At 38.8% G+C, this 25,582-nt stretch overlaps 1 protein-coding gene across 1 annotated transcript in view; it reads right to left on the minus strand.

Moving 5' to 3' along the window:
- The window catches only part of LOC128992615 (bridge-like lipid transfer protein family member 1), a 119,151-nt gene that overhangs the window by 66,632 nt on the left and 26,937 nt on the right, over positions 1-25,582 (minus strand). The window contains exons 23-41 of the mRNA XM_054416282.1: positions 25,119-25,310; positions 22,006-22,159; positions 21,233-21,405; positions 20,540-20,801; positions 19,825-20,075; positions 18,806-18,959; positions 17,789-17,908; positions 16,916-17,092; positions 15,891-15,993; positions 11,250-11,429; positions 10,900-11,020; positions 9,837-10,092; positions 8,733-8,876; positions 7,209-7,407; positions 6,149-6,321; positions 2,503-2,595; positions 1,987-2,146; positions 1,199-1,286; positions 887-1,024 (exon numbers count right to left, since the gene is read on the minus strand). Of these exons, the coding sequence (XP_054272257.1) occupies positions 887-1,024; positions 1,199-1,286; positions 1,987-2,146; positions 2,503-2,595; positions 6,149-6,321; positions 7,209-7,407; positions 8,733-8,876; positions 9,837-10,092; positions 10,900-11,020; positions 11,250-11,429; positions 15,891-15,993; positions 16,916-17,092; positions 17,789-17,908; positions 18,806-18,959; positions 19,825-20,075; positions 20,540-20,801; positions 21,233-21,405; positions 22,006-22,159; positions 25,119-25,310 (3,138 nt within the window). The remainder of the gene's footprint in view (positions 1-886; positions 1,025-1,198; positions 1,287-1,986; positions 2,147-2,502; positions 2,596-6,148; positions 6,322-7,208; positions 7,408-8,732; positions 8,877-9,836; positions 10,093-10,899; positions 11,021-11,249; positions 11,430-15,890; positions 15,994-16,915; positions 17,093-17,788; positions 17,909-18,805; positions 18,960-19,824; positions 20,076-20,539; positions 20,802-21,232; positions 21,406-22,005; positions 22,160-25,118; positions 25,311-25,582) is intronic.

A 25,582-nucleotide genomic window follows, 5' to 3' on the forward strand; every position in this document is an offset into this window, starting at 1 on the left:
AACAAGGGAATTTTAAAATTAAAATTTTTTTGAATTTCATCCGTAACAATTAGGCGCATAATAACGCTTCAATATACTAAATTATTTGTTTTTTAAGCTCTACAAAATGGTTTAGAAAGAAATTGTGAAATTTTGTGTTTTTAGGGTCAAAAATGGGAAAAACCTATTTTTACCCCATAAAACCCCCCATAAACCCCCGTTCCCATAGTCCGATCATGCTGGTTCACGAACTCATTCAAGTTTATCCCCCCTTACACCTTCAAACCAAATTTTATCAAAATCGGACAAAAATTACTCAAGTTATCGTGCGGATGGACACACACACACATATATATATAAAAATTTGAACGAATGGTGTTTTTGGCCTCTGGGGACATCAAAATGAAAAAGTAAATCGGTCCCGGGCCTAGGTCTTACCATGAGACCTACGGTAATAGCTACTTCCCTATAGGGAAATTCGCTAAAATTGTGGTAATATACATAGCACAACTTTGAAGTGACCTACCATTGAATATGAATACCAACACCAAGTTGAATAAAAGCTCAAAAATTGACATAAAAATGATCATGATAAAAAAAAACACAATACCACAGCTCTCATATTTATTTTAAATAGCTGGGGTTCTGATTGGTTAAAGCGCTTGCATAGTAATCAAAAGGTTGCCGTTTCGAAAAGTCAGCTTTTTGATTGTTCAAGACTGGACCTAGCTGCTTTAGATCATTGGGTTCTTAATAAATGGTCCTGGATACAAAAGAGTAGGTCTAAATCAGTAACAGAGCTATTCAGATAATCTTACTCCATAACACATTCACCCTGAATTCATTTTCAGCTTGAAATATGTACCAAAGAGTGTGTCCTTGTAATAAAGAATTGAATCAAATTTACCTTGTGTAGTCTATTTTTCGGGTGATGGGTGCTCGAGGTGGTGCAGCAAAGTTGAACCAAACTTGTTTCACTTCAATAACACAAGAAGATGCGTTTCCATCTTTCCCTCTAAGAGCAACAATGTTGGTCTGGGAGGCGCTGCAAAATAATCCAAAACATGTAAAATAATAGTTTTAATATAAACATGTACCTTGGTGGCATGCAAAATTTTTACCGTTCAAAGTTCTTAATTCTGACCTTGTATTACTAATGGTGCAGAAACTATAACTGATTATAATATGAAATAATATTAATTTTACACAAACGACTAACCTTGCAGCAGGGTCTGAAGATGCTTCCGGTTGGTTGGCGTCTGTTCCATTGGTCGGAGCATTGCTTGGAGTGTCTTGATGTGGAGTGGCTGGAACAATAATCAAACAATTGTAAACCGTAGTCGCTTTTGGTGATGCAAGTTGTAAAATATATTCTTAATAGTCTGAATGGTCTCTTAATAGTCTTATCTATTGTGCATTGTGCTAGTTACAAACTAATATTGAGAATAAATAAAACTATTTTAACTGAGATCCCAATTTTTTTAGTGCAGTCCTTTGATATAAGATGATAATGAATATAATGATATAAGAAACATGTACATGTTTTGTCGAACTTCAGAAAGAAAAAGGTTCAAACGGTTTAACAATCAAATTAGTGTAAGAAGTGTGTATAAAAGTGTAAAGAAATAATGAGTCATTGTGCTTGCATGCACAATTATGAAAATTTGAACAAAATGATGTTTTTTTATTAACAGCTAGCTAATAATAGTCAAAGCTAACACTACTTAGCTTAAGGGTTGGGTATATTTGTCAGTTAGGTCCAAGAATATTTGAACCATTGAAGCCTTGCTTGTATAAAGAGGATAGGGCAATCGACTAGGAAGAGCCATCAAAGGCTTACAAATATATTAAATTGTCTTTGAGGAACAATTTTGTTTCAGTCCTTCCCTAAAGTGTACTAAACAAACGACAACTATCAGCAGCTGAATGATCCCTATTGTAATCTCCCAGCTGTGTTAGCTGGGACACTAAAATTTACTTACACAAAGTTGCATGACCTAACCCTACCTTTGTCGTCTGCCTTGACCGTAGACTTGCCAGTCTCATTAACTACAGTCACTTCTATCTCTTCCTTGGATCTCACGGAGTCAGTGTAGTTTGTCTCATTCTCCCCGGGAAGAGGTTTCACTTCATCCTCCTCTTTGTCAAACTTTGACCTCTTCACGACCTGAAGAGTAAAAAGAATATTTACAATATGTTTAGTATATCAATTGTAAATATAAATAAATGTAAGTTAAGCAAAAGAATATTCTTGTAGTACTCTACATCAATTTAAGATTTTTTGTTTTTATCTGACATCAGCTGGAAAAAACACACTGCATTATAGGTACTGACAAAAATAAAAATCCATGGGTGAATCAATGAAATAAAAAATTTTCTTTGTTTGGAAAATAAACTAACAAATATTGGTATCGCTTAGCACTAAAATAAAAGTTTAAAAAAATTCATTAAATTCCAATTATAGGCCTATTTTAATAATTCATAGCAATTAAACAAAAAAGTTACTAAAGTAACGGGTTTTACCTTGAATGAAACACCTTCAAGACCACACTCGAACATGATGAAGCCTAACTTGTCTTCGGGAAGGCTGACTAGGGAAGGTTCATCACTGTTGTGCTGTAGGAGAAAATGAAATTAGATTACATACAAATTACAAACCAATCAATACATTTGCAGTTGGATTTGAGGTGTTAGCTTTAGCTTTATGTTAAACGAGGGAAAATTATCAATTATTAAGGCGAAACAATCAATTATGCAATATCGCCTAAGCAAAACTACCTTGGCTGAATTTCTATTCCATAAGTCTTGCACTCTTTCTAACATACCAAAGATCATTGGAAGCTTAAATTATTTGTACTCCTAATGTACTTTTATGGGTTGCACTTTTAGCTTGAGTTAGTTTTATAATTTTGCAGTCGAGTTATACAACAATGTTTTTTCTGAAAATAATTTTATTCAATACTATGAGTTTGGTTTACATTTTTTCGGATACTAGACTGTCCTCACCATCGCTAACATTCAAAGTTCATAAACACTAGTGTTACACTTAAATTATGATTATTGGCGATAGAATGTTAACAAGATTATAAAACTTGTGTTCCCATTAAACTGATCAACAAGTATTAAATAGACCTATTTGCACAATTTAAAAAGTGGAACATGACTATAAGGAGAATAAGTGGTATTCATCCCATTCTCATATTAAATTTGTAGCCTTTTTTTAAATTAAAATGTCACCAACTAAGTGAGCTGCAGTCAAGTACTATCGTTCTATCGTTAAGTACTATCAATTCTATCGTTCACATAGACTTTTGGCTAGGTAATATGAAAAAGCCAACTTACAATAGACTATTACATATTTTATAGCACTTAAATTATTAAGAATGGAAAACTAAGTGGGAAAATACAATTTAGGCCTTAGCGCACTCTTAGCACCTTAGCAATTTTGACCTTTTGGTGAGAAACTCATTTAAATATTTTTTAACCCCTTAACCGCCGTCTAAGTAGCCTAGTCAAAATCCGCGATCGCCACGTATTTTTGCCGTTTTTTGACGATTTTGACTTGTCATCTTAAAAATGGTACTAATTGTTTTTTTAAAGAAAATATTTATCAATATTGTTTGTAGACATCTTCAAAAACATTAAGCTTTAACAATACTAAAATTTGAGATGGGGGAGGGGGGGAGGGGGGGGTTCCTTGAGTTATAATAACAATTAGGCCTACAATAAAGTTTTTTATAACAGTACTCACCTTTTTTTCTTGAGTTTAAAATAAATGAAGTAAATGAAAAACTAACTATTTACAATATGTACACAAGCTGGTTTAGTTCCTTTTAGTAGTGCTTCAGAGTGTGATATTCTTTGAAGCAGGGAACGACGCACAAAGCAACGCCACAGTCTTCGCACATGTAACGTGACTCCCGCCTTGCTCGTTCCCGCTTCGACGTGTGTTTGCAAACGTGACACTGACGTGTTGGGTATTCCTTTTTATCTGTGGAAGGTACACACGTCGGGAAATGACGTTGCGTAAGTCTTAGTGGGGGATCTCCAGGGGATGGGCGGCCACCGGTTTTCTGACGAGGGGTCTGAGTTTGCATGTTATCTTCCAAGAGTTGACGAATTATCTCAAGATGAAATTCTTGAAGTGTTGGTTTTTTACCAGTTTTGCAGAGGTATATAGCATGACTGTTGAGAATCGCAAGATCCACTAAATGCAAGAAAAACTTTTTATACCACTTTTGGGTACGCCTAACACTTTCAACATAACTGAGCATCATATCACTTCTGTCAACAGATCCCATGTTGAGATTATACTCTTGGACACAAACGGGCTTCATAATCTTTTGAGCAGTGAGGTAGTGAACTTTGCCACTATCTACCATTTCGTCCACATGTTCACTTGTTATCATCAAGACTTGCCGTTTATCGACCCATCTGACAACTAAACTAGTTTTGTCGTTACATGTCTCCGTTTGACCAACCTCTAACTCTTTTTCAAACTCAGGCATACCTAATCGATCATCTCTAACCGTACCACAGGCATTGGTCTTATTCAAGTGTAAGTACGTGAACAGATCGGGGCTGCTGTACCAATTGTCGACAAACAATAAATGACCCTTGTTCAAATACGGTGCCAGCAACGTAGTCACAATCGCTCCTGAAATACCTAAATCCTCGGTATTGTATATATCACTGTCATTACCAGTGTACACAATCAGGTCCAGCACGTACCCTGTCTCACAGTCACATAACACGTAGGTTTTTATACCGAACCTACTTCTTTTAGATGGGATGTACTGTTTGAAGGACAGTCTGCCTTTGAACTTTAGTAAACTTTCATCTATGCACAAATTTCTAAACGGAATAAAACTGGTAGAAAAGGTTTCCCTAAACATATCAACCAGTTCCTTTATTTTGGAAAGCCTGCCATTCTGATTTTGCTGAGTGTTGTCTGAAAAATGTAAAAGGCGCAAAATGGTGCAATACCTGTTTCGAGACATAAGGTTTGGTATGTAGTTTAGTTGAAGTTTGTCAGTTGACCAATAATTTTCCAAAACATTTTTTTTGTTGTGGACCATAAGCAATGTGATAGCTAAAAAAACTTTGAACTCTTCTACTGTCAATGGTTTCCATTTCTGAAGCCTTGATTTAGGTGTTGGGGCCTGATTTGAAATCACATATTCATAATGCAGGTTCGTTTGATCTACAATAAAACGTATTGTTTCATCAGGAAACATTTTATCAAAGCAGTCTATTTCACGGCAAGGATCGGGATATAAATGTGGACTAACTATACCACTGGCTGTATCATCGTAACGGTGGTTTTTAGGAACAAAAACATCATTACTCCAAACATGAGGATATTTATTTTTATTCTTTTTTGGTTTCTTTGAATTCCGCTTTCGCTTCTTTTTGGGTTTGAAAGTCTTAGTTTTAGGTTCTTTTTTTTACGAGGTTTTCTGGCTCTTTTAGAGGTGCTAGGGTTGTCATCAAAATCAGAAGGGTAATATTCGTTACTTGCAACACTATCTGAATCTATTTCACTTAGCTGATGTGTACGAACGCCATCTTGATCCACACGGTCTTGGATTGAGGCGTCACTGATCCAGTCACCGTCGTCTGAGTAGTCTTCGCAAGGGCCTAACTGTGAACTGGGAATTTCTAACAACTCTAATAAATCGTCATCTTCAAGCATGTCACCAGCCATTACGACTAATATTTACTACTCATTCAACACTACCAAGTAAATAACCACCAAAAACCACAATTATAATGACACGCACAGTAAACGTAAGGTTCCGCAAGCACGCGTTTTACTGAAACTACGAACGGAACTGATCGGGACTATTACTGACCTATAATACCACTAAAATCCACCAGATTGCAGCACTAGTCAAGCAGCACTGTCAACAACTTGTTTACGTACGTATATCAGAGATAAGGCGGGAAGTCAGCTGTTAAAAATAAAACACAACAGCTGATTACGTCAAAACGAGATAACTCGTTCGTGGCGGTTGCTCTGAAAACTAGTATCGCCCGGCATATCTCGTGCGTGGCGGTTAAGGGGTTAAAATAAAAATCAGGTGTTCATATAGATGGAATATCTACCCCTAGGGTCCTCAAGTCAGTGGTATATATCTGTACAAAATACAGTAGTAAGTAAACTGACCGTGTTGTTGTCTGAATTGTCCGCAGCAACGATGCGTGACTGCGGAGGTGTGTTGACCTGAGTGCAAGTCGTGAACATCACACGAGAACAATGACTCGGGATAGCAGTGATCACTGCGTCTTTCAGAATAGTGCTCTCGTTCCGCAGACGACGCAACTGTGTGTGGATCTTGTCTGTGGACAAACAGGTTTTATATTAAACTTTAAAAATTTGAAATTAAACATGGATTAAATAGGTGCCAGATATTACACTATTTTACTATTTTCATGAGTTGATTCCTAAATGTTTTTACACCAGTCTCACTTTTTCAATATTTTGACACTGAAACCATCCAAACCTTAGTCTCATTTCTACTTGAAGTCAACCTGGGAAAGCGTGGGTAGTTACAGTAAATAGCCCAGTGAAAAGTTACATCTGATTCTATAATTGGAACTTTCAGAATCAAACTAGCAACTTAAGTTAACGGTGTTGCAGTCAGGCCACAATAGAATTTTTCAGCAACCCAGAGTAAAATAAATAATGCAATAAAAGAAGTATTTTTTGACAGGTGAATTTTAACTCATCACTTAACCAAAATGTTTGGTCCGGAGACCCACATCTATCTTAGATCTTATAACGTTACTTACAAGTAAAATAAAATAAATATTTATTAATTATTATTTTTTTATAATATTTTGTGAGTCAATGGCTCAGTCGGTAGCGAGACGGACTTTGGATCCATAAAGCAATATTGTGGGTGTCGGATTCTAATACCTGCCACTTAATTTTATTAGTACACTTAAACTCTTGTCCTGTACCGGTCAGCTCAACCCTTGCTTTGTTGGATACGTTACATGCACAGGCTGGAGGTTTATGTTGGAATGCAAATGCAAGGTTGAAAGAGGCTGCAAACCTCTTAAAAATAAAACCAAGCAAAACAAGGGTTAAATAAGCAGATTTTAGTGGCCACACTGGGACATTCCACATTTTCTTTGATATCAAATTCATCAAGCTACCAACTCGCCTAAAAGATATTTGGTATCAAAATACAGCCAACCAGTATAAGTTACGGAACACTCACTGATTCTCAGCATCAGTACACTCTCCTCCTGCTGTTTCTCGGATGTCTCAATATACACAGGTTCTCCAGTAACCACATCAGTGACGGCCGCCGTCTGATGACCGAGAAGGAACGCCTTGCCTCCACGGGCAAACAAGCCTTTCTTCTGACCACTGGGCAACACTGTAGGTCTATGGAACGTCTGCACCACCTCCCTCGCCTACAACAAAACACTCAGTATTAATGGTGAATCTGTATGGCTCAGGAGAACTTCTTTGGAATATTCACTCCACCCTCCCCAGATAACAGGTCAGGTATAAGGATGCTGTTATGAGGCTGGAAAAACTCTTCTGGGGAGAAAATCGTCTGCTAAGATTTGTTATTTGAGGGGCTATTCAAGTGATTTTCCCTACAAGCAAATAAGTGTTCATCCCTTAGGTGAGAAAGTACTAAAAAATAACAAGAACACAAACCCGGCCAAATTTGGAAAATCTCAAAATAACCACACGTAACTTGATTAAATAAGTGTGAAGAATCGCAATTCAATACAAAACATAATGAATATGAATGACACAACGCTTTTATTGTAAAATCAGTAGGGATGGACGAGATTGGATTTTTAGTTCGAGACGAGACGAGACGAGATTTTTTATTTCTCATAAAATTTCGAGACGAGATCGAGACGGGATTTCCCTTCTCATACACAACGGGAAATGCACGTTCAAAATTTTTACCTGATTTTGTAACATTGTTAGATGACTGTTTAAATACAAAAATAATGATAATAGGCAAGAATATTTACAATCTTTTATTAAAAAAAACATCAGCATAACATTTTTTTATTAATCACGCCTATCTTATTAAAAATGCCTACGATTAGGAAACATAGTGATATCAGTTAGGATAGAGTTCAACTTATCCTAAAATAAAATAAATCATAAAATAAAAGCAATATTAATTTTTTTTTTATAGTTACTTGTTTTGACTTTTTATAGTAATAAAACATTCCTCACACTGCTTACACTTTACAAAACTTCTCAAATGTTTTTAAAGTAATATTATTAAAATAATGAAAATGAAAGTAATATTTACATTTAAAGAATTAATTAAATAAGAACGCCTTCACAAAGGAAACGCAACTACAACGCGCTCCTGTATTGCGGGTATTGCATTGACTTTCTGCAGGCGTTTTTAATTTTTTTTTTTTTTTTTTTTTTAAATTCCCGTCTCGGTAAAAATCTCGGCCAAAAAGAAATCTCGTCTCGTGTAACGAGATTTAAAATTTCCCGAAATTTCGAGACTTGACCATCCCTAAAAATCAGTAAACTTCCTGACTAAAGTACTGCATGAGAGATGCACAGTTTAATTTTGGTAAGTGTTAGTGAGTTAAAATTCATACTTAGGTGGTCATTCAAACCAGTTCAAATCTAACTGATCCAAACAAATGGAATACTGTACTTCACTACCATAAGTTTCACACCCTCAGACATTATTATTAACTCAACAACAATATTTGCTAAGCTGTAAAATGTTGACTATACAAACCTGTTTGCCACAGTGGAACCTCGCAGTAACTCCCTCCACAGACACAGCCAGTAGAGATACACAGGTCAAGTCTCGCAGATTGTCTAGAGCTGAGAAAGATATCACTTCCTCCACCACACTGGCCTGTAGTAGGGCAAAGTTGATCTGAAACAAGACAAACCATCAAAACAGCTGTTTGCTACAGTGGAACCTCGCAGTAACTCCCTCCACTGACACGGCCAGTAGAGATACACAGGTCAAGTCTCGCAGATTGTCTAGAGCTGAGAAAGATATCACTTCCTCCACCACACTGGCCTGTAGTAGGGCAAAGTTGATCTGAAACAAGACAAACCATCAAAACAGCTGTTTGCCACGGTGGAACCTCACAGTGACTCCCTCCACTGACACAGCCAGTAGAGATACACAGGTCAAGTCTCGCAGATTGTCTAGAGCAGAGAATGATATCACTTCCTCCACCACACTGGCCTGTAGTAGGGCAAAGTTGATCTGAAACATGACAAACCATCAAAACAGCTGTTTGCCACAGTGGAACCTCACAGTGACTCCCTCCACTGACACAGCCAGTAGAGATACACAGGTCAAGTATCGCAGATTGTCTAGAGCAGAGAATGATATCACTTCCTCCACCACACTGGCCTGTAGTAGGGCAAAGTTGATCTGAAACAGGACAAACCATCAAAACAGCTGTTTGCCACGGTGGAACCTCACAGTAACGCCCTCCACTGACACAGCCAGTAGAGATACACAAGTCAAGTCTCGCAGATTGTCTAGAGCAGAGAAAGATATCACTTCCTCCACCACACTGGCCTGTAGTAGGGCAAAGTTGATCTGAAACATGACAAACCATCAAAACAGCTGCTTGCCACAGTGGAACCTCACAGTAACTGTTACAGAAATCCCAGGAGGGTAGTGAGCTGGACTGGTGGTTAAGCATGGAACTTTGGTCTGAAGGTCCCGGGTTCAAATCCTACCATATCACCAATGGATTTTTTTGAAGAAATAATCCCAAAACCCTCTAGGCCTAACCTAAAGTAATATGTCAAACAGTTCCAGACTTAGAACTTAGCCTTAAAAATCTATACACAAAATACACACTCAACTCACCTTAGGCAGTATCACAGTGCCCTGGACCTGCGTAGCTATACACTCCTCGTAGATGTTGAGAGGCTGTGCTGCGTCCGCAGACTTAGTTCGCTCCGCAGTGCTGCGTTTACTACCTCCACCAGTCAGCTGACTGAGGTACTGGTCACGCTTCAACACGTTGGCAGCCTCGACTCGCGAGACACAGTTGAGGTGAAGATGGTTCAGTACACTCAGTGTATGTAGGGACGTGAGAGTGGAAGTCAGTACATCTACAAACCTGAAACGTCAAGTTTGTGAGCATCTCACACAATCGTGGTAACATCCAAGGAGATTTCTTGCAATCCCAGAAGCCTAACTCAATTACTATACAATTTCTTGTGACTTCTGCAAGCACAATTTTCTGACATAACATGATAAAAAAAGTGATTATCTGCAAATTTTATAAACGAATATTCAAAGTAAACTTTTTTCTTGTCATCAAAATTTATGTTCAGTTTCCAGTTTTTCCAGTTTACAGGTAGGCTGTACACCCTGCGTACATCTTTTATTTTGGGGTGGGGGGGTTGGGGCATTCATCTACCCCCAGCTACTTCGGCCTGTTGATCTATTGTAGCACCCCTCAAATCAGTCTGACAAACATAGGCTTCTGGCATAGCCTAGGAGCTGTGAGACGCCCAGTTTCCTCATCTCTGTAGATTCCAATTGCGGCCTTCCCAGAGACACACAATCCAGCAATAAGTGTTCAAAGGTTTCCATCTCTGCAGAACCTGCATTGGTCTGTCTGTGACCTCCCTATGGTTCTAAGGTGTTTCCTAATAGGTCCATGGCCAGTTAGCATCCCTACTAGTAATCTGATGTCCCCCCTTTTTAGGCTCAATACACCTTTTAGTACAACTTACAATGATTCCAACCACCAGTGTAATGCATTGTTATTTTGATACAGCATCGAGATTCAACGCATTTTAGAGCATTATCACAGCATACAAATAAGCAACTAAATGTCATGAATTACAAAGGAACAAAAATGAAATGTATTCTAGTTCTAAAAATCATAAAGAAATTTCCAGATGACAAGATAACCTACCTCTGAAGAGATTCTAGCACCAATGGACTGACCATGATGTCGATGTCTCCTTTCATCTTGACAACAAGAGTAGTTCTTGTACCACTCTCATTGCGCAGGGATAGCAGTTCTTCTTGCACACCTGGTGAAAAAACAGAATGACAGTGACCAACCAAAAATGTACCCCAAGTTGAAAAACTTTGTAAAAAGGTAGACCATTTAAATAATTGATGAAACGTTAGAGCTTGGGTTGTGGCTGGTACAGTAGTTCCATTTTTATTCTATGCTAGTGGACTTAAAGTTTAAATCCTACCATTCAATCAATTGGATCTTAAATCGTGACTACATCATGATTTCCCAAAGCCACTCACCTGCTTCTAGAGCTTCATCGGTATCGTTGCATATGAGGTCGACCTGCTCCCAGTTGTAAGGGTGGGTTGGTGTCTTGGTAGAGGGGGGAGCTGGAGACGCTGTTTCCTTCTCTCTCCCAACCATCTTGAGGGATGTGAAACCTTCCACCAACGTCTCAAACCTTGGGGTGTACTTGCTCCCTGGAGAAGTGTGGGGAATAAATTAAGGGTTGTGTTCTATTATAGAAACTCTTAGAAAGGTGTCTTCTGGTACAAAATAAAAATAAAATAAAATTGCAGTTTGTTTCAAGATATGTATAAAACTATGATTACTAATAAATTGAGTCTGCTACCAAACCCGCAACACACTGGACCAATATTATCACGATATGCTATCTAAATGTTTGCATTTACATACAGTTTTCATGTTTGTATTGTGCCTGTTTTAATTAAGTTAATTAAGTTTTAATTAAGTTTAACCCATTCACTTATGATTTTTTTTTTACCCGCCTAGGCCAAAACAAACGAATTTGTTGTGGCTAGTTTCATTCATTTCTGATTTAATTTTTTTTCAGGCAACATTTACTATTTATATGCAAGATATTATTATTTTCTTATTCAAAATTAAATGTAGATTCAAAATATATAAATATTTCCCAAAAAAATATAACTATAATTTTTTATTATACCATATAAAAATAAAATAAAAAAATAAAAAAATTAAAAAAAACTTTTTTATTGGTAATTTTTAGCTACATAGGGCTCATATATGTTTTGGAACTAGTCTATAATACTGTATGACACTTATAAAAACTCACCAAATGTCAAGCAAAGTTCATTTTGGTGTGGTATGCCTTGAAACACTCTGGCATGTGAAGTGCGACAAGGCAGAGCTCACACTCCCATCGGCTGTCACTGCGCTTTCCCTGGGCACTACACACCTTACATCTTCTTGAAGGTGTTTGTTTGACTTCATTTGGAGGAATAGGCCTAGGAAAATGTCCCCAAGTTGCTGCCTGGAGCCTCAGAGGTGTTTCTGAGTTGGATGATCGTCCTCTTCGATTGTACGGTGGCAGTTGTCGCGACTCAAACATTTGCTTGACAAACCTCTCCTTGAACTCACTGAACCCCAATTTTTTTCTGGTTAATTTTTTGAACACTACATAAGAGTTAAAAAGGCCAATGTCCATTATGTAAAAGAAGATCTTCTTGTATCCCTTAGCATACCTCCTCATACTAGGAAACGACGCTAATTGCTGATCCTCGCGGTCAATTCCACCCATTGAACGATTATAGTAGATCACTGGTTCTGGCTTTGTTATAATTTCTTGGGTAACTCTGTCTTTCTTGCCAGTTGATCTTTTGTCAGCTTTTTGATGAAAGGTAGACAAAATGCAAACTTGCTTCTTGTCCTGCCACCTTACTGCTAACATATCGTGGCTATAGGCTGTCTCGTAGTCGCCCAACTTAAGTTTACCCTCTTTGAAGCTCTCTGGCATGTTTGATCTCCACCAGTTAGCTGTTCCAATTACATTGAAACCTATTTGCTTAAGTCTATAGAAGAGAAGAGGTGAGGAGTACCAATTATCAATTGTCAGAGTATGTCCTTTTCCTGCCAAATCTTTTGTCATTTCAACGACTATCGCCTCACTCGTTAACAGCTTTTCCTCCTGTGTAGAATCCCCACTTCCTTCTTCAACCGGTACATTTTCTTTGACTTCAGCTCCAGTATAGATCTTAAATTTAGAACAATAACCACTTCCAGATTCACAACACTTGTAAAACTTTATGCCAAATCTGGCTCTCTTCTTGGGATTAAATTGGACATAGCCCAACCTCCCTCGGAACTTCATAAGACTCTCATCGACAGCTATGTTTTCATCAGGTATGTACAGATGGGAAAACTTCCTGTTCATGTACTCAATAACGTACCTTAACTTCCACAGTTTATCATTCACAGGTTTCCTATTATTGTCTGTAAGGTGGAAAAATGTGGACAGTAGCAAAAAACGGCGGAATGGCATCACTTTACGAAAAAAAGGGGTCTCAGTTACAGCATTAGGCGACCAGTATGATTGTATGGTTCTTTTTTTTACAAGCGACATAAGGACACACAGTGTATAAAAACAAGCCATCTCATCTGCATTTGTGTCAAACCATTCTGAGTATATAGTTTTTCCTACCCCGCCTGCTTCGTTCTTTTTCTTAATTGTTTCTTTGGCATAATTATTAGTCTCTGTTGCAACATGTTGCCAAAAGTCATTATCAAGAAACGCATTGAAAACATCTAATTCAGAGGGAGCTGAGCCTAAACTTCTAGCCAAACTTGCTCTAACACCAGGACAACCAGTAAAAGGGATTTTATTTATTATATTACTTTCTATGGTACTGGTCCACTGCCAAAACTCCTTTTTCTTCTTTTTTGGTGGAGCTGTATCGTTACTAGTTTGAGTTTTGGACCTTTTAGTAGGCTTAGATGGTTGTGAAATAGCTTTTTTTCCTATAGGCCTACCTCTTCCTCTAGACCTGCCCCTAACAGGTTTACTTTTAGGCCTAGGGTCAGGAAAGCTAGGGTCGTCAGCTTCCTCACTCGGTGTAGGTGAGAGGGCAGGCACGATTGAAGATGCAAGCTGGTCAAATAATTCAGGCCTAATAGGCAAATCTAAATCAGATTGGACATTTGGAGGGGTCATAGGCCTATGCCTGCCACTATCTATATCATTTATAGGCCTAGAGTCAGGGAAACCAGGGTCGTCAGCTTCCTCACTCGGTGTAGGCGAGAGAGAAGGCGCGCTCATACTACCGCGGTATAACCGATCAAGAAACTGGACTGATTTAGGCAATTCTTCATCACGTGATGGAGAAGATACATGCTGATCAAATATTTCAGGCCTACTAGACAAATCTGAATTATATTGGACAGTAAGGGCATCTGGAGGGGTCATAGGCCTAGCATAGCTGCAAGAAGGCTGTTCAAGCAACAACTGGTCACTTTCTAATGGCCTAGGCCTAACACAATTAGTATTATGTTCTGGGGAAACTGTGGTCTCATAATCAATAGGCGTATTAGACTTATTACTCACTTGAATTCTGCTCCCTTCCAAATCATCATCATCACTCCAACCACTCTCCTCAAACAAGTCACAATCACTGTCACTGTCACAATCCCCTATAAGTTTTATGATGTCACTTTCATCTAACTCTTTTCCACATTCATCCACGAATACCAAGTTATTTTGAAGACTCATCGTATTATACAAAAGCTTTTCAATTGAATAATATAGTAAAACAAGATACTGTAGCTCAATCTTTATCACGACGAAGTGAAACACGACATGATAGGCCTAATAACTCAGTCATTATAACGACGAAAAAGTAAAATACTGATAAAAACTTACACTAAGTAAATTCTATAACTTATTTTATAAGATAACTACACTTTTCAATAAAAATAATAAAGTAAAACAAGGCTCTAACACAATGTTTACATCGTCGAAGTAAACACAACAACGTATCAGCTGTGAAACCAGAGTAGACGTCGTCAGCTGCTAAGTTGCACCATTTCAACTTCAGTTTTTTTGCCGATTGGACTGGACTGAGATGACGAAAATATAACCAAAAGAAAGCCTGGAAATCATAGAACAAGAAGCATATGCAATCTATTGGATTTCTGGGGAACTAACTCGGCACAAACAGGTCTTAATAGCGGACGGCGATTCGCCGTCGCTTCACACAATGGCTAACGGGAGCGCGACGGCGGATCGCCGTCGTTGTAAGCGAAGGGGTTAAATAAGTATGGGAGCCAGAGACATGCATCTTGATTATCCGAACTTTGGTAATCCGAAAGTCCGCTTAATCCGAAATCAAAAAATATATTTTTTTAATTTTTTAATTAAAAAAAATTTAATTTTTTAAGTTTAAATTTTTTTACTAAACTTTTAACACAGTTAGCTGTACCTTGTCAAAGTATTCTGTAGCGGCCGGGCGAGATAGACTTATTTTTAGAGTATTTTAGTAAATATTTCACCATTTTAGTTATTAACATTTTTCATTTCCGTCCTGGGTTCCAATCCCGCCAAATCACAAATGGATTTTATCAAGCAATAATGCTCTAGCTTAAGTAATGTGAAAAACAATCCCGGGCTCGTGCCTAACGTCCTAAGACAATAAAAATCTAAAAAAATTGTAAACACATTAATTTAAAAAAAATTTTTTAAAACTAAAAAAAAAACTTTTAGGCTTATCCGAAATATTCGGTAATCCAAAATGGGTCCGGTCCCAACCATTTCGGACTAACCGGACTCTAAAGTAGTACCATTGACCTTTGAAGTTTGAAGTCGATATCCCATCTATATAACAGACCAGTTGAAGCAAATTTTTTATTAGAAAATAAAATATCCTTATTTATTACCAATTAATATGGACACACCATATTAACCACCATATTAACACCATATTATTAGGTGCGTATTTTAACCCAAATGATGTAGAATGAAGTGAAAAGCCTTTTTTAGCTTTGTTACTGACTAAGACCAGCTATTTCAAAGCCAGGAGCATTTATTGGTACATAAAAAAAAAACGCAACATAATAAAACAATAATCGCTGGTTAAATAATGTCATATTTTACAAGGTAGGTGAACTAGAAACAAAATGCCACTCACCAATGTATACAAGTCTTCCTTCATTGGTCCTTTGGAACAAAGGTACAGTGAATGCATCTGAACCCTGTGGTAGGGAGGACTGAGCCCAATTGGTGCAATTGACCTGCAACAGTTTATTAATTTTATTGTATAACCATCTTTTAAATTTTACATTGATTTTTTCTGTACTTCATTGTGTTTCAAATATTTAAAAAATATGAATGAATCATTACTAGTCTAAACTTCAAAATAAACTGGTTTGTTATCTGTATTTTATACTTAATTCCACTCCTTTTCAAAAGTCCTATATTTTACTTTTAGCGAATTTCCCATATAGGGAATAAGCTATTACCGTAGGTCTCATGGTAAGACCTGGACTCGGGACCGATTTACTTTTTCATTTTGATGTCCCCAGAGGCCAAAAACACCATCCGTTCAAATTCATATATATATGTCCGTCAGCACGATAACTCGAACAAAAATTATCTGATTTTGATGAAATTTGGTATATACGTGTAAACCTACATTTATTTGAACGAGTTCGCGAACCAGCAGGATCGGACCATGGGAACAGGGGTTTATGGGGTAAAAATTTTTCCCATTTTTGACCCTAAAAACATAAAAGTTTGGAATTTTTTCCCAACCATTTTGTAGAGCTTAAAAAATTAAATAATTTAGTATATATGTTGTATGCCTAATGGCTACGGAGGAAATTCAAAAAAGTGCAAATTTAAAATTCCCATGTTATTCTTTTGGAGAAAATGAAAACTGTTGTGGTTTACTTGTTTATAGATATATATTGATAAAATTTGGCAAATTTATTTATTTCATCCTATACTATTGACTTATGGTCGAAAAACGCTTTTTACCTTCCCTGTATCAGCAAACCTAAGCACTCGTTAAATCTAATGTTATTTAAATTGAGAATAAATATGTCTTATACCGTATATGGAAATATTTTAGTAAAAATGTAATCAGACAATTTGAAATTTGCTTAGTCTGCAGGTTTGCTGCGGCGTGGGTATTTATTTATCTAATGATCTGACCTGGGACAGATGATTGACGTAGCTCGACATCAGCAGTGGTGACTCCACGATGGGTTTGTTGACTTGCATGTGTAGATTGACTAGAGCCAGATCTTCCTGTGATGATACTGCAGATATGAACGAGGTGCTGGATACAGAGTGGGTGTCTGACGAGTCCAGTAGCATAGCGGAGGCCTCCTGTAAACAAATAAGTGAAATGTGTGGTAAGTAAAAGAAGTAATCAAACTTGTTGATAAGTAGAGCAAGTTAAATGATGAATAATCAAATGAAAAACCAGGGGCCTCCAACGCTCCAACTAAGGTAAGGCCCCTTGGGATTGGGATACTCGTCACCGATGATAGTGATTTTCTTAAGACGTTAAAAGTGAACCAATGGAACACTGTCAATGAATGGATGAGGTTCAGCCATAGGAATTGATAAAACTCTTGGCTCATACCAGATTTAAGTGCAGTTCACTGTCTTTTTCCCATTCAACAAAACACATGTAAAATTCCCGGTCTCCAGGTCAACTGGCTACTGTGTTGATATGAGTACATTACATGTCTCTCACTTGCCACTTTTCACTTCTTCACTTAAATATTCTGAATTCCCACAAAAATTTACAACATGCACTACCTACTATTGCTAAAAAGTTGGAGGAGCCAACACTTTTAACTCCTTGACTTTTTAAAGCTATTCCAAGTTTATTCTGACCTGGGAAGTTTAATTTGCTTTCACAAAAATATCTGACTTATTATATTATAGTAGGCCTAAATAAAAATAAAAAAACATTAGAGATTTTGTAGACAAATCATTGTCTAAGCCTTCACAATAACAAAGCTGAGTTTTATTTCATCTTCCCAACAAGGTATTTTGTGCAGTCTAAGGAATTACCTGTGATTCCAATGAGTCTGGCAGACCATGTACGTTGGCCGTCATGAACCTCGGACTGACCGAACGAGGCAACAACAGGGGAGAAATGCCGAGACAAGCAGCCGACTTGGGCTCTTCACCCTGTAACACATTACAAACTACCATACAACAAAGCATTTTACAGCACTTTGTGATTCAAAACATTGCAAATATTTTTGTGTAATTGTATTAGAGAAATTATTGTGAGAAAATTTTGACTCCAAGTCAACTTTGGCCTGCAAGAGCCCATATTTTAGTAGTGTCAAGATCTACAACTCACTACCAAGAAACATCATCCAAGAGCAAAATTTCAATAAATTTAAGAAGATGTTAAAGGAATATTTATGTGAAGCGGCCTATTTTAAAGTAGAAGATCTGTTCAATTAGGCCTATTATTGTTTTTCTACCCATTTGACGACCACGTCGCAGGAGCGATGCTAGTGGGACATCATCAAGTATCAAGTATCAAGTAAGTCCACATTGTCAAAAACATGCTATTTCAAGCTGTTGCAAATTAACGTTGTTGTACATCCCATAAATCTCATGATCACAATTTTAAATTCTTTTACAGAATTAGAAAGCCAGAAGGAGAATATTGTCCAGAAAATAAAAAAAATTTAATTAATTTCTATTAGTAGTTGAGATGGGGACGCCACCTAAGTGTGTATTTTTATAATATAAGTAAAGGATGAGTGTAAAAGGAAGTTAGATGTCTTGTGTAGCTCTGCTACTGCCTAAGACCAGCTGTTTCATTGGTTGTGACTAACCCAATGATCAATACAGCTGGGTCAAGTTTTGAACCAACAAAGAACTACTGACTTTTCTCAGGATTGAACTGGTGACTTTTTTATTACTAGGCGAGCACTACAACCACTCTGTACCCAAATATTTTGAGAAAGTAACCTAATGAGAAAGGTACGATTTTAGACAACACATTACAACAGTCAGCCAAATCATTTGATACATTTGTAAACCAAAACCATTGAGGTTATATCTGACCTGTTCAAGCCGGATGTTGCTACGATGTTCTGGAGTGTGTATCTCATGATCGCTGCGATGGCTGGAGAGTCTCAATGGCTGCAGATCTGTGATGGCTGAGTGTGTCACATTACCAGCTCCTGCCACGATACTCATGTCACTGCCATAGCGTTTCCTGGCAGAACAAGTTATTTGGTAACAAAAATATACTTGTCACTACAAAGCAAGCCTCAGTGATTTGTAATCAACTGTTAAGATCTTTGGAACACACCAGCCACAATACTTGCAGTTACAAAGTTTTTTTATACAATTTGATGAAACAACAATTTTTACAGATTTCGTCGTTGACTTTCCCCACGAGGTTAACAGCCCCTAGACTAGGCCTTACACTGTGGTCCTAATCGTGAACATGTGATTGACTATTTTTTTATGTTAATGCTCCATTGTCTGTCATTTTTTCAGTAAATTTCACAAATCCGTAGATAAATTTCATTTTGCTTCTGATTTTTCCCAATAAAAAATAGTAGCACATCTAACAACAGGCAGGATTTTCAATGAAGCGCTAAATTTAACACTCCTCTGAAACAAAGTTTGGGAGTTATTATGCGTATGCTGCAATTAAAGGTGGATGCATAATGATCGTATGAATGCTCTGATGCTATTTGCTAAGATGGTTGCGATGGCGATAGCACTACCTCTAGCAGAGTCAATGCAATATGCAATATGTTACTTTCTGGACAGCCCTTGTATTATAATGGGCTTTATAGCAGTGTTATACTCTTTAGAAACAATGCTTTAAATCTAAGATCAATATAAACTTTACACTGACTGCAAACATGAAACAAATACCATCTAGAACATTAGTTTAGTTTTGTACATGTAAAAGAATTGTTTTGTTACCGACTAAGATCAGCTTGTCCTTTGTCAAAAATCAAAAACATCGATGCAGGAGTTTTGAACCGTTACAAACCAATGTCTTCCAGGATCAACCTGGCAAACTTTTGATTACCAACCGAGCAACATTATCCAGCTACACTTACTTTGGCACAATGTTGCTCTCCCTGTTGTCATGACGGTAGATACCAAGAGAGTGACGTAGTGAAGATGACCGACTGGACGGTAGTGGCACCCCTGCTTGGCCTAAACTGCCCCCGCTCAGCTCCTCCTCCGCTGAGAAGAAGGCTTCTGATTGGTTCTCACTGCAGATGGACACTGTCCTCTCCACCAACACTGCCTCCGGTACTGCAGCGCCCAGCGAGTGTTCTGACTCTGACGAGATCACAGCAGAAGTCTGCAAAACGGTGGCATCAATACTTAGTTATTCAACTACTCGGAGATAGTTGGGTTAGATAATGTGCTTCTTTTTAAGGTCAGTAAAGTTTCTCATAGTGTGTTTCACTGAGCAGTACAAAGTGTCTTAAAGCTATGTAGATACCGCATTTCAAAAGGCAGTCTCGAAGAATCGTTGACTTTTTTCTTAGGCAATTTCCTACTTATTTTGGCCATACCAAAGTCAAAGACAAAATCATTGAGCCTCAATACCAAACTTAAGAGGTAGCTATCAAATTAAAAGTTATTCACACATTCATCCATCTTGATCTTATAATGAATGAGTCTTGTTCCATGCTAAGTTAATGCCAAAATGACCAATCATCCAACAAGCTAAGATTTTAAATTTATTATACCTTTTCAACACAAATTAACAAAAATAATCATTTGGCAGTTAACTTATATTAAAAAAGATCGTTAGTTTACCGGATGTGTTGGACAGTTGACACTGTTGACAAGAGCGTTGTACTGTTGCGCCGTGGTGTTGAAGTAATCCACGGCAAGTTTGGAGTCACTAACACTCGACTTGGGTGCTTCTGAAGCCTCGGGAACACTTAAGATGGATCGAGTGCGCTCTGTGGAGTGAAGTCGTGAGTCCGAGTCCAGCTTGGGCGGTAACAAAGTGGTGGGGCTGGTGTCCAAGAGTCGAGCATACGGAACGTCTCGGCTCTGTCCATTGTTCATATTTCTGAAAGGGTTGACTTATTAATAACTGATAAAGAATAAAATATTTTAATAAGGTAATCTGTTCAATTTAAGGGTATTATTATATATAGTTGGGTTTTAGTAAAATTGGCATGTCTATAAACAACATTAAGCATCTGTTTTGGAATCTAGTTAGGTTTCTAAACAAGTAAAACATGACTACAGGTTGTTTGGATGGACATAATTGTATGAAGGACTCAACTATAAAATGGTAAGTTTCTGAACAAGGCAATATTGTGATGATCTCCCATGATTGCAGTAACTTTGTGACCTTCTTCAAAGTGATCGCAGCATTTTCTTGACCATCCAGTACTATTACAGCAATACTGTGACTAGAGGGGTCACATAAACTTTAGACCACCTTTCTTCTTGATCAAAATTTTTACTTATGATTAGAGAATAATTATATCCTACCTGTTAGTGTATGACGTGTAAGAAAACCTGCGCCCCAGGGAGGTCTTTACACAACTGACTGGGCTGACAGTGGCAGTGCTCAGCCTGGACATGACAGGACTGTCCTTGTTGGTCTCCGTGACACTACGTGACCTCTCAACTCTGGTGGTGAGGTGAGGACTCTCCACTGGTGTCTATAAACACAGTAAACTATACACCTGAAACTTTTTCTTAGAATAAAGTAAAGTATGATGAGAAAAAATAATCTTGTCTCGAACTTAAAACCCAGTCTCACCCATCCCTAGAATCAAGTAAAACAAAACACTGTGGATCGGTGGATCAAAGAGATTCAGTTGAGTAACCGTAAAAAGTTAAGAGTTTAACCATATTATCAGTACATTTTACACCATTCACTTCCTTGTTACAGAAGAAGCCCTCACATCCGGCCACCACAGAATGAACTCTTGGCCAGATAACTATTTATCCAGATAAAATAGCCCATTATATTTTTTCCTATACTATTATACTAACTGCACTGGATATCGTCAACTAACTGGGGTTAGACACTACATCCATTAAGTAGTGAACACAGTAAAATGTAAGCAAATAGGTAAACCATGAGAGTGCTTGAGCCACAGTGACTAGTGTGCGCTGCTAACAATGCATCTATCTGTAAGTAATACATTTCATTCCCTTTTGAGATGATAAACCGTGGACAAGTCAAAACAAGGCCGAATATCAGAGGTTCTACTGTTCACACATTTGTAATTATTATAAAAGATGTGAAAGTCTACCTTGAGAGGTATGACCTTGGCAGCAGGCTCAGTCCACACTGCAGTATCATGTATGGAGACGTCATGAGAGTTGTACGGGGGAGTGTGGAACACAAGTTGAGCATCATGTAGTATACTCTGGCCAAACCCAGGATCTTTGCCTGACTCGTTTATCCTAGGGCAAATAATTAAAATAAGATTTATCACTAGAAATGAATTTTTAAAATACTTAAACTCTTAAAGTAAAATTAACATGCATGCTTCTCTTTAATTGAAGAGAGTACCATAGCAACAGGGGTTACCATGGCAACAGGAGAATACATGGCAACCTGGTTTACAGATAGAAACAAGGGTTACCATAGCAACCAGGGTTACCATAGCAACCAGGGTTACCATAGCAACCAGGGTTACCATAGCAACTAGGGTTACCATAGCAACTAGGGTTACAAAAGCAACCAGGGTTACCATAGCAACCAGGGTTACCATGACAAAGACATAGCAAAGGTGATTACCATAGCAACGGTGGTTACCATAGCAACAGCAGTTACTATGGCAAAGGGGATTACCATGGCAACAGCGGTTACCATGGCAACGGTGGTTACCATGGCAATAGTGGATACCATAGCAACAATGGTTACCATAGCAACAAGGGGTACCATGGCAACCGGGGTTACCATAGCAACGTTGGATACCATAGCAACGTTGGTTACCATAGCAACCACAGTTACCATGGCAACGGCGGTAACCATAGCAACAACGGTTACCATAGCAAACGGGGTTACCATGGCAATGGCAGTTATCATAGCAACCAGGGTTACCATGACAACAGCAGTTACCATAGCAACCAGGGTTACCACGACAACACCGGTTACCATGGCGAAGGCAGTTACCATAAAAACAAGGGTTTACCATGGCAACAGCGGTTACCATGGCAATAGTGGATACCGTAGCAACAATGGTTACCATGGCAATAGTTCATACCGTAGCAACAATGGTTACCATAGCAACAAGGGTTACCATAGCAACAAGGGGTACCATGGCAATCGGGGTTACCATAGCAACGTTGGATATCATAGCAACCACAGTTACCATGGCAACGGCGGTAACCATAGCAACCAGGGTTTACCATATACCATAGCAACAACGGTTACCATAGCAACCGGGGTTATTTATAAATCAATAGGCCTAAATAGGGAAATAACGAGTTCTCCTCAAAATTTGCAAAAGTTGTCAGCTACCATGGCAACGGCAGTAACCATATCAACCGCGGTTACCATAGCAACCAGAGTTACCATGGCAATGGCAGTTACCATAGCAACCAGGGTTACCATGACAACCGGGGGTTACCATAGCAAACGGGGTTACCATGGCAATGGCGGTTACCATAGCAACCGGGTTTCCATGGCAACATCGGTAACCATGGCAACGTCAGCTGCCATGGCAACGGCAGTAACCATAGCAACCGTGGTTACCATAGCAACCAGGGTTACCACAGCAACCTGGGTTACCATGGCAATGGCGGTTACCATAGCAACCAGGGTTACCATGACAACGGCAGTTACCATAGCAACCAGGGTTACCATGACAACGGCAGTTACCATAGCAACCAGGGTTACCATGACAACGGCAGTTACCATAGCAACAAGGGGGTACCATGGCAACCACAGTTACCATGGCAACGGCGGTAACCATAGCAACGAGGGGTTTACCATAGCAACCACGGTTTACCATATACCATAGCAACAACGGTTACCATAGCAACCGGGGTTACCAAAGCAACCGGGGTTACCATAGCAACCGGGGTTACCATGGCAACATCGGTAACCATGGCAACGTCAGCTGCCATGGCAACGGCAGTAACCATATCAACCGGGGGTTAACATAGCAAACGGGGTTACCATGGCAATGGCGGTTACCATAGCAACCAGGGTTACCAAAGCAACCGGGGTTACCATAGCAACCGGGGTTACCATGGCAACATCGGTAACCATGGCAACGTCAGCTGCCATGGCAACGGCAGTAACCATAGCAACCGTGGTTACCATAGCAACCAGGGTTACCATAGCAACCTGGGTTACCATGGCAATGGCGGTTACCATAGCAACCAGGGTTACCATAGCAACCAGGGTTACCATGACAACGGCAGTTACCATAGCAACCAGGGTTACCATAGCAACAAGGGGTACCATGGCAACCACAGTTACCATGGCAACGGCGGTAACCATAGCAACGAGGGGTTTACCATAGCAACCACGGTTTACCATATACCATAGCAACAACGGTTACCATAGCAACCGGGGTTATTTATAAATCAATAAATAGGGAAATAACGAGTTCTCCTCAAAATTTGCAAAAGTTGTCAGCTACCATGGCAACGGCAGTAACCATATCAACCGGGGGTTACCATAGCAAACGGGGTTACCATGGCAATGGCGGTTACCATAGCAACCAGGGTTACCATGACAACCGCAGTTACCATAGCAACCAGGGTTACCATAGCAACCGGGGTTACCATAGCAACCGGGGTTACCATGGCAACATCGGTAACCATGGCAACGTCAGCTGCCATGGCAACGGCAGTAACCATAGCAACCGCGGTTACCATAGCAACCAGGGTTACGATGACAACGGCAGTTACCATAGCAACCAGGGTTACCATAGCAACAAGGGGTACCATGGCAACCACAGTTACCATGGCAATGGCGGTAACCATAGCAACGAGGGGTTTACCATAGCAACCACGGTTACCATAGCAACCAGGGTTACCATGACAACCGAGGGTTACCACAGCAACCGGGGTTACCATGACAACGGCGGTTACCATAGCAACCAGGGTTACCATAGCAACTGCAGTTACCATGGCAACTACGGTAACCATGGCAACGGCGGTTACCATGGCGATGGCAGTTATTATGGCGATGGCGGTTACCATGGCCTAGAAACTGGGGTTATCATGGCAACTGGGGTTTCTATGGCAAGTGTGGTTAACATGGCAAAAAATCTTACTATGGCAACAGTGGTTACCATTGCAGCATGGCTAAAAATCAGCCTTCCATTTCTTTCTAACAGTTAAGTGCCATGACATTTTTTTACTGAAACTATAAAAATACTGATTTAGCTCTGAAGTTTTCTACCTGAAAGCTGCAATGTTGATCCCATCTACAGCGTCTTGACGGTTAGGTTTGAAGAATCGCTTCCCATTCTTGTTTTGGCCGAAAAACACGCAACCTCCTATGCAGCCGCACTTGCCAACACTGTTAGAAGTCTTATCATTGGTCCACAGAAACCACAGTCTCTTGCTCTTTTCATCATGTGTTTTCAGGTATCTAAACATTTTCAATCAGTTAAATTTACTGTGTGTAAAATATTACAAATAATTGTAAAATTTTATTATATAAACAAATAGGGCAAATAAATTGATTTACTATTCTGTGATCATGACATTAGTGTCGAAATATGTATCAATAAATTAAAATTATTTTCCACATTGGTAATATATATTTGTATTCAGGGAGGGAGCCGGGTTTTTTTTTTTTTTTGTTTGTATAAGCCAATACGTACCCACGTATTGGCTTATAAGCGCTATATTCAAGTTGAG

This window comes from Macrosteles quadrilineatus, unplaced genomic scaffold, assembly GCF_028750875.1.
Source record: "Macrosteles quadrilineatus isolate MER2022 unplaced genomic scaffold, UCM_ALF_1.0 Scaffold_4__1_contigs__length_99947679, whole genome shotgun sequence".
Taxonomy (NCBI): Eukaryota; Metazoa; Arthropoda; class Insecta; order Hemiptera; family Cicadellidae; genus Macrosteles; species Macrosteles quadrilineatus.